The sequence below is a fragment of the Colossoma macropomum genome, unplaced genomic scaffold (genome assembly GCF_904425465.1).
Source record: "Colossoma macropomum unplaced genomic scaffold, Colossoma_macropomum, whole genome shotgun sequence".
NCBI lineage: Eukaryota > Metazoa > Chordata > Actinopteri > Characiformes > Serrasalmidae > Colossoma > Colossoma macropomum.
Window position 1 is genome coordinate 6,063,832 of NW_023494795.1, and position 9,978 is coordinate 6,073,809.

Here is a 9,978-nt window from a genome sequence, read left to right on the forward strand (position 1 = left end):
GAGGACATGGTGGATAAGGTACAAGTTATGTCTTGTTTATGTATTAGTTCCCAGGGTAAAGTTAACATTCATTCTTCCATATTCATAAAAAAAGTTCTTACAACCAGCATATACAATGTAATACCAGTAAAAGCACTCAAACAGAGCAACAAACATTCTTTGTGGATTAATATTTATAATTCTATTCATTATGTTGCATATCTCTTCTTTTGGGTGACATCTTGAAGTCTTCTAGGCTTGGAATGCATAAGTTTGCATAACTGATGCTCAACCAAACTTCTTGCTTCATGCATGGTTTTGAAGCGGTGGCTGGTGTGGCCAGTCTCCCTCCTAAAATCTGATTGGCCACCCCAGATTTGACCCTGAAATTTTCTGCCACGTCATTGGCTTTTAGCTTGCTGTGGGGCAGGTGTTTGTGCCTTTAGGGGAGAGTTGTTTTGCTATCGATGGAACTCTCCAACAAGTCCCCCATGGTCACATGTTAACATTACGAGTACGACTGGTCTGTCCTGCTTTGCCATTAAGGGTAGAGTTTGCCTATTGGCAGAACAGCTCTCCAACAAGAACCAGACCAACCCCTTCCCCCTTCCGGCCACACGTTAACATTGCGAGTATGTTTGGTCTGTCCTGCTTTGCTAATGAGGGTAAAGTTGTTTGGCTATCTGCGGAGCAACTCTACCCCCTCTCTCCAACCTCCAACCTCCACATCCCCTGGTTGCACATTAATATTGCCCCCCTGCTGAAACTCTCTGCCACCCCTTTGCCACCCCAGGTAAAGTTTTCTTGATGCGCCACTGGTTGGATTGTCTCTTTTGAATGGTCAAGTGTGGCATGTTTTGGACACTTCCATTTCCATGCAGCCTAATAATCCATTAATAATCCAACTAATAGCTCAATCAGAATAGAATACGTCCATGTATAAACCTGAAACGATATAGTCTAGTCTGATTGAGGCCATTCGAAATACAGTTTCTGTCCGATTGAACGAGGTGGGTAATCATGTAAATAATCTGTTAAATAGAAGAATAATATCTGTGTAAACGCCTGTATCTGATTACATTCCCTATCAGAAAGTTTAAGTCCGTTCTGATCATGTTTGTCGCGTCATAGTGAAAGTTTATACCGTTCAACATGGCGGAGCAGAAACTGGTCTGCAGAGGAGACGAAGTTTATGCTCTGATCTTTAAAAGACGGTGGTGGGACGGACGTCCAGCTTATGTGTCTCAGAACACGACGTCTTCCTCTCGGCCTTCTTTAATAAGGACATGTGAAGGACGTTTTCCTGAGTCTGACATCATTTTAAAGCCATTATAAACAGAAGCACTGCTCACTGTTGCTCATCTCACTCTGACTGGACTCACGTGATGCTTGTCATCATGATAATCTCTACACTAAGTTGTTCTCTACCTGTGCGTAACTTTGGATCGGATTACTTGTAGTGAGCATGTAAACAGAGATTTTCATCGGATTGTTGAGTAGAGTTAGAATAAACACCGCAGTCTTAATCTGTAATCAGAATGTATTCAATAAGATTGGAAAAAATCTTTGCATGTGAGCACAACCAGTGTCCACCAATCTTTCTCACAGACACTTTTGGATCTTTCAACATTTCAGTCAGATTTTGAGTGGCTTGTGGTGGATGGTGGCTTTAAAGGAGCAGCATTTGGAGATCTTTGGTTTAAACATTATATTTGTATGCATTTGGATTAGCGTCAACATTTTTGTGAAGTAAAATGGGGAGTTAGGTGAAGGTTTTCTACTTTGTTATTGTTCATTTGGTCTCAAAGTATCGCTAAGTTGTAATATAACTGAAATGATGTACTTTTGAACATGGCAAAGCACAATTTCCATAATGCATTAACAAATTACATCGCTCTAAAAAATTATAGAGGTGACTGAGGATGGCTTTTAAGCACTCTTTTTACATGCATGAAAGAGAGGAAACCCACACCAGCAGGATCTTCTGAAGACAGCCACCAGCCACAGCTGTGGTTTTTTTGTGCTAGTGTGCACATTCAAGCGCCTTTCGAGGAAGTTAAGATGTTGAGAATGCCACAAACTGCCTGTCCCACGAAGATGCAGTATATGTCTGCACTCCCACAGTCTCAACGACTGCTGTCACACTTCTAATAAATTTGTCACATTAGTTTGAACTTGAGCAAAACCACAAATCACAAGTGTGGACTTTGGGACTGGCCATTAGTGTCAGTTTCAACTAGGGAGTTTTTGATGTAAAAGACACACTGAGTACAGTGCTGTGCAAAAGTCAGTTAAATGGCTATTAAGTAAAGCTTATCCAATTTCAGCATATTTTTCTTATTGTTATAGAGAAAATGGGACAGGACAACTGTGCAAGACCTGGTAGACCACCAAAAGGGTCCCCATAAGATAAACAGCACTTAATCCTTGAGTGGTGTTGACGTGTTTGTTACTCAGTGGTCTGGTGGACCCACCGCATTATTTAATACAGCCATAACAGTTTATGTAAAAATACCAGATGTTTAAAATATCACAAGTGTCCAGCGTAGGGTTCTCCTTTAGCAGCTGTAGCCAGTCAGCAGCCTGTCCATGTTGTCCACCCTCACACACACACACACAAACACACATATACAAACACACACACACACACACACACACACACTAACAGCAGGCCATGTAGGAGGAGAACAGAGTGAAGGACACAGCACCTCCACACTTTTACTCCCCGCTGGTTCACCCAACACCACATGTGTAATATAAATGTGTGGGGGGTGAACAGAGTGAAGACACTGAAAATGGGTTATTTTATATGTTCTTCACAGAAAATGAGCAAGAGCCAAGAATCTGAGGTTGAAATAATAATAAATCACATCATTTTCTCTTTTGGTAAAGACTGAAACATGGGTTCCCACAGACCTGAACACCACACAAGGGTTAAAGCTTCCATCTGTGAGAGATAGAAGAAAACCAAGCTCCACTTTTGCTTCAGATCTGAAAACATCCACAGGTGTTTCTGTCCATCCTTCCACTGTGAGAAGACGACTCAGCGCTATGGGTCTGAAAGGATGTGTAGCTGTCAAGAAGAACCTCACTGAGAAAAGAAAACAGACAAAAAAAGAAGAAAATCTGCAAATCAAACAAAGAAGCTGCTGGTGTTATTCAGAACTGGACTGACCACCCCAGAGTCCAGACCTTAACGTCACTGAATGGAATTACTTGGATCACAAGAGGCATAAAATGCAACCAACTTCCATGACTGAACTTTGGAGGTGTGGGAATAATAACCCAAAAAGTAGATTTAACTGAAAGCATTTTGTTTGCTATTATATTTAGTTGTTGCGGCTTCTGTGCAATTATATGTTAAATGTATGTTTCCTGCTGTTTTTCCTGACACTGAACATTCAATAACTTGTACTTAACAGCCGCTTCACTGGAAATTAAATAAACCTCTGAATTAAATCTCTGACTTTTTCACAGTACTGCAGAACCGTCACAATTCCATGTATAGATTGCATGCATAAATGGTTCTTTGTGTGATTAAGTGGTTCTTCTCATTGATGGAAAACTATGAAGAGTAGTTGATGGTTCTTTAAAGAACCTTTTAAAAATGATAGTTCCACTGTCGTTACAAGTCATAAAACCCTTTTTTCCTAAGAGCAAAATGTCTCATTTAATGAATGGGTTGTTTCTGTATTTATTATTATAAAGACCTTTTCACAATTAATACGTAGACGAAATACAAATTTAACATTTTGTAATTGAAATGCATTACAGGTCACATAATTATTGTGTAATTACAATGTAATAATCGCATATTAGTAACCTGTTTATCAAAAATCAAACGGTTTATACATGTAATCTTATCTATTTTTTCCCTAAAAATATATTTCCCTCTCTTTCACCCACTCCTTTATTTATGAATGCAATACTACTTTTATATTACAGTTATAATAGATTATATTACAGTTTCTCTTCGCTCTTTCCATTCGTATCTCGTTTCAGGAAGGAGCTGCATTTTTTTGAATAGCCAAAAGAGCTTCCAGAAGAGCCGTCTTCCTCCACTCTCTCACCTCGTATTCACATCAGAGATCCTTCTTTCTCTGTCTGCGTCTGAGTCTCATTCTATTTCTGTATGGTGGAAGAGAAAGAGGAAAGAGGAGTTTGGCAGTTAGTTTTTGCCTTAATCTTACTGCAAATCTTGTGTTTTGTGTTTGGCAGTAGGTTGCAACACTTCTAAGAAAAGACAGAGAAGGATATTGGCTGTGAGAGACGTGACTGCGTGATCGTACATTGTACAAACACATAGAACAACAAATGACATACGAACCACTGCACACTTCAACAAACGCACAGAGAGAGTCGGCATTTTATAGATCTTGTTTATTATCATTTTGCATAGTCATTTATTATTTGTTGTTTATTACCAGACTTCAAGTTAAAAAAAAAACACTCTGTTCATACTAAGATTAGTAACCAAACTGAAGTAAAATGAAAGTAACAGAGAAATAATTACATTTTATACAAAGTGTCTGAGATGTCGCAGCTATTAAATATAAATAAGAGCTTGATGGGAAGACAGACTGGTAAAAAAAAATGACTGAACAGGTTGTTAGAAAAAATTAAATAACTTTTCAATCTGGCTTGCAACACACCTGTAAACTAAAGATTCTCAATTCAAGTATGAACTAATCTTGGAAAAACACCACAAAACAGACTAAAAGGCATAATTTACAGTGATAAAAACAGTCAGATGTACAAAATAAATACAGAAAAATAGAAATTTCTACTGTTTATATAAAACACATAGCTGATCCATACAAAAAAATAGCCTTTTTACAATTTTGTTTCAATTAAATAAATAAAATAAATACAGCAGCAATAAATAAATAAATAAAGACTGTATTAAGAGGTCCATTCCTCAGATTGTCGACGTCATCACAGTAGTGGGTTATCACAGCTCAGAAGTCCTTTCTTTAAGTATTACTGTTGGGTTGACCTCTTTTTGACCCGAATGGGCTGCACTTGCGTTAATAGTGGTTGCAACTGGGTCCTTTACGTTGGGCACATTGAAGGACGCCACGGGACAATGCCCCTTGACGTTGTTGCAGACCAGCTTCTGCAGAGAGGCGGTGTTGACAATGTCGAAGCCAACTTTCCCGCCAAACGTGCTGGGCTTCCAGTACTCAGGGGAGCAGATGGGGTTTCCCATAAGGCCTTTCAGCGAGTACGGAGCACCCATTTCCACCATGGTTTCTCCAAAGATGGCGTTCAGCCGGGGCTTCTCAACGAGCAGGCCGGCGTAGAGTTCCACGGCGTCAACGTCTCCGTACATCTCCTCCAGCTCTGCCGCCATCTCCTTCTCACCTGTAACATCAAACAAGCTCCGTCAGGTAATTCATTCCACAGATACTGACCGATACTGATCGGAAAACAACCTCAGGGGGATTCCAAAGCAAAGGAATTCTGTGACTAACAATGGATAGTCAGTGGAAATCACCTTATTTATGCAATACCAATGATACCCTACCATCTTTATTAATAGCCACATTAGCATAATGAGGAACTGCATCCCTTTAATGATACTGTAGAAATGATACTGTCTGGTTATTGTCCCAAGCACTATTACTGCTCCCTAGTTCTAACCTGACTGCATCTGTGTTGGTCACCAACATACATTTATCAACACGAAATGGAAATAGAACTGAGGCAACGGCACCAATGTGGATCTTGACTCATCTCCTCCAAATCCACATTAGCAGATCTAAGCCTTTTAATATAATGTGTAGTTCAACATGTAAACACCCCATAATTACAGGAGAGCCCTCACTTCCTGTACGCTACAGGCTTGTCTGTGCGAGACTGTGCAGGGCTGAAGGTTTCTCGAAGCTTCCACTGTTTATACCGCGTTTGCCAGACAGCTGTTAGGAACAGCTGCTTACAGGGCTTCAGTATAAAGGCTGTGAGGCCACATCCGTAATCAAGAAGGTTTTCTTTTTCTCTCTAGGTAAGAACCTTTCCCTATTGTATAATATATTGGATAAAAACAATTATACATAAATGAATGTATTCCTCACCCGTCATGTCTTCGAAGGAAGCATAGGGCTTCATGTTGAAGCGCTTTCTGTAAGCGTTGAGCGACTGGTAACGCATCACTCTGCTGTTCTCTATCGATTTCATTGCCACCATCAAGACAGCAGGTGCCACATTCCGACCACCAGCCACCTAGAGAAGGGATATTTCATGGATTAGGCTGATTGACTAGTTTCAATAACATAACTTTTCATTAAAGACTTCATATTTCATCTCAAAATGTGTCTTATTTTTTCACCCAGACACACTGTTAGCCTTTAATCTCTACTTCTTTCTACAATGCAATTAATATCTGCATAAACAACAGATATACAGCTAAAAACGTTGCTTACCCTGCCTGCTATCTGATTGGTGAAAGCTTCCACCAGGTTGTTCACCCCATAGTGTGTCAAAATGGAGGTATTGAAGAGGAACTGCTTGTAGCTGTAGACCTCGTCCTGGATGTGGAAGTCATCAGGCATGAGTGGGTGCCAGTGGTAGAGGGTGTTGAACTCTGAGGAGATCCGATTCTGGTACTGGAAACGCTCATTGAAGAGGAGCTGCGGATCGAATTTGAGTTTGAAGTGGTAGCCGCTGAGGTGCTGCACATAATCCTCAATCACGATCTTGATGGTCTCACCTGTGGGAAGGAAGCAAAGGGAGGGTGGCTGTAAGAGGTGTTATCCCTTTAAATAGCCGTGGGACGGATCAGCAGGCCCCTTGGAACTTCTATAACCAAAGAATAGCTCAGCCAGCACTGAATTCCCTGTAGTTACTGAATAATAAGCCTTGATATGTAATAAGCCTGGGATTTTAGGGGTGAAATAAAGTTACAACACTTTTGTGGTGAAACCAGAGGGAAAAAAAGAGCTTCCTAGTGAAACCTGAGACACAAAAGTGCTGCTGCAGTTTTTTTCTGCATAAAGGGAAGTGAAAATAATAAAAAAAAACAGGTCAAATGCTTGAGTTTGACAGCTTTCACGGTATTCTGTTAATAACTATGTTCGAACAAGTTCTTACATACCATGTATGAAAAGTCATGGACCATTTGGTTGGTATAGTGTGGTGAGTAACACCTCTGCCTTCTCTGCTGTAGACTGGGGTTCAATCCCCCGTCTGGGTAAACACCCTACACTATACCAATAAGAGTCCTTGGGCTAGACTCCTAACCCTACCTTTGCCTACCTAAGAGCGTCTGCCAAATGCCGTAAATGTAATGTAACCCACAAATAGGCTTTCAAGCTTTGGATATTCGTAAGAATAACTCATGTCCTGTGTGGATAAAATGAAAACACTATCGCTTTGCTTTCCTCACCGATGAGAATGAGCCGCGCGGTCTGGAAGAGCCGCTCATCATCCCAGTCTGGATGCTCCTGTTTGAGAACGTCGCAGACGCGGTTGTGTTCCCGAAGCCAGATTGTAGCGTACATCATGAGGCCTGGGACAAGACCAAAGGCCTCGTGACCCACAGCAAGGCGATGGGACTCGGGCACGTGGGGAGGATAGTGCATGTCCACCTGGACGTCACTGACTGTGGGAGGGTACACCTCACCATCCAGTACCTAAACAGGACAAAGCAACATTTATTCAACCTTATCTTTTCGAAAGAGCATTTGTTTTTACCCAAAAGTACCCACACTTCAATTTCTAACTCGTAACTACATAACTTACATATTAATTTCGTAGTAGTTACCAAATTATTTATAGTTACTGATTAAGCCTTAAAATGAATAACTGAGTAATTAGGGGTTAATGTTGGTTATAATGATTCAAAAATAGCACGCAAAAGAGGTCATGCACGTCGTTGGCTCCCAATAGCATTCATGAATTATGAGCCACAGAAGTTTCCTTTAAGTGAATTTGCAGTCAAGTGTTAAGAAAGAGGAACAACGTTAAACTTGACACAGCAAGCTTATCTAACAGGAGAGGGAAGTTCACACATAACGAAGTTCAGAGAAAACGAATCGTACCACAAGAAACTATTTGGAGATGGTGACATCAAGTAACCTACCTGAAATTTGAGCTTGCCATCCTTAAAGAGCCGTAGCTTGTGCTGACGTTCCAGTTCCTCTCCGTAAATATGACTCAGATCCACCTGAGAATGGCATAGAAGGACTAATAAAATCTCAGCTCCGACAAAAATGGTGAGAGCAGAGAACTGGATTTAAATTGTTAATGCTCTCATCAAATACAGCCAGAACATCTGAAGAACCCGAAACTTCTTCAGAGGGTTTCGTACTCACTCCATGGTTTTTCGCCCTGGTGAAGGCTGGGCCTTTCTTCATATCAGTTTTGAAGAACTGATGTGTGAAGTGCTGGGCAAAGAAGGCAAACATCAGGCTGGTTCGCTGAGGGTCAGGGATGAACTTTCTCCTCAGCAGGAGCTTCTCCGCTACCATCTTCACGTCCGGCAGCTCTTTCTTACCTGCAAGAGAATATCAACATGAACAAGAGCCCAACTTTAGAACATCTTATCTACATTACAGGCTGCAGAAAGTCGCTTGAAAAGACCTGGAATTCAAACTCCACTACACACAAGTCTATTGGCATGCTCTTTTTTTTCCACTAGCATGGGAAGCACCATGTAAACACTTGCCTAAACCGCTTCTTACACACTCAGACATGCAGGCAAGCTGGTTGGACATGCCGACCTGTGCTGTGCGTAGCCTGAAGGCTGGTGATGTAACGTACCTCTAAGCGGCTTGGTAAGCTTGCAGAAATGCCAAAGAACAGGTTGGGAGAGGAAAAGAGCGAGGCTCACCTGCAACACCCATCGGCGTCGGGCAGTCCTGAGGAACGGGGGGTAGGGTGCGTGTGAAATAGGACAGATTGGAATAGGCCTCCCAGCTCTTGTAACCATAGTCAGAATTGAAGGTTGGAGGGCTGTCAATCAAATGGGCCCGTGCTGATTCAGGAAAAAAAGACAACGTTAGACTGGTGGATAACCTTCAGGGTGAGTCTTCAGGGTTGGAATTTGTAAGAACCATCAGTCATTGTTTTTGGACTTACATGTCAGAACATAGCGCATGATGGCGTCCCGCAAGAACGAAATGTTGTTGATGATGTTCCACAGGCCTTTGAAGTGCGTGAGGATGTAGTGCACCGTGTTCGGCGTCGGTTTCAGAGACACTTTGATCCAGGTGAAGAATTCCGCTGTCGAACAAAAAGGCTGTGTGAAAAGCAGCCCCTAAAAAAGCCCCCCCTGGGAAAAACATTTCGCTCACGAAAAACAAACTGGTTGCACTTACGCGTCGTGCAGTTCGGCCCACAGTATCCAGTGCGCGTGCAGTCACATTCATAAGAGTCAGTGCCAAGTGCTGTACACACACCTCGATTCTGGCATGGCTGGGAGCAACAGGGGTTGGCTGCACACATACGAAAATACAGGTTATTCAGCCTCGTATAACAGACGCTGGCTTAACTGGGCCACTTTATATGGCAACTACACTTACATTCCCCAGCCATTCAGTAGGACATGACAGTTAGCACCATTCAAAACATCACTATACTACATGTAGCCAACTTCCTATGAAGCTGTACAGGTACAGTCAAAAGACTTCAGTAGGTTAGAGAGCTGGGCCATATGGCAAAAATGTAATGTTATGATATTTAAACTCTTTATGATACACAATATGTCATGATATTTACTTTTTCCATCAAAAACTATGAATACAATTCAATATTACACATACTACACTAATCTGTGCTAAATCTGACGTCTGCTCAGCAAAGCCTGTGACATATTTCATCACCATAATGATTAATATAGTCATATTGCCCGGCAGATACTGTTTGTAGGTCATAATTGTCTGAAGTGACTCACCTGCTTCGCAAGCCAAGCACCCCAGATACAGAAGCAGAAGGAGCGACGCGGTTCTGTGCATCCCAGCGCCTCAGGATGTGTCTTCTCCTCTTGAGCTCGGAGACTGA

At 41.7% G+C, this 9,978-nt stretch overlaps 1 protein-coding gene across 1 annotated transcript; it reads right to left on the reverse strand.

Annotated features, from left to right (window-relative positions):
* Positions 1-4,351: 4,351 nt before the first annotated feature.
* ptgs2b (prostaglandin-endoperoxide synthase 2b) lies at positions 4,352-9,978 on the reverse strand. Its single transcript, XM_036581284.1, has 10 exons — positions 9,872-9,978; positions 9,297-9,413; positions 9,058-9,201; positions 8,810-8,953; positions 8,292-8,473; positions 8,060-8,143; positions 7,364-7,610; positions 6,402-6,688; positions 6,054-6,201; positions 4,352-5,343 (listed from the first exon to the last, which is right to left on the reverse strand). Exons 1-10 carry the CDS (start codon positions 9,930-9,932, stop codon positions 4,931-4,933), a joined length of 1,827 nt encoding a protein of 608 aa, XP_036437177.1. The 5' UTR covers positions 9,933-9,978; the 3' UTR covers positions 4,352-4,930.

Bases quoted from the DNA above. Each gene is read 5' to 3' on its own strand.
- ptgs2b (XM_036581284.1), bottom strand. From the start codon at position 9,932: ATGCACAGAACCGCGTCGCTCCTTCTGCTTCTGTATCTGGGGTGCTTG. The intron at 9,202-9,296 runs GTAAGTGCAACC...TTTGTTCGACAG, and splicing joins TGGGCCGAACTGCACGACGC to CGGAATTCTTCACCTGGATC. The intron at 8,474-8,809 runs GTGAGCCTCGCT...ATTCTCTTGCAG, and splicing joins GACGCCGATGGGTGTTGCAG to GTAAGAAAGAGCTGCCGGAC.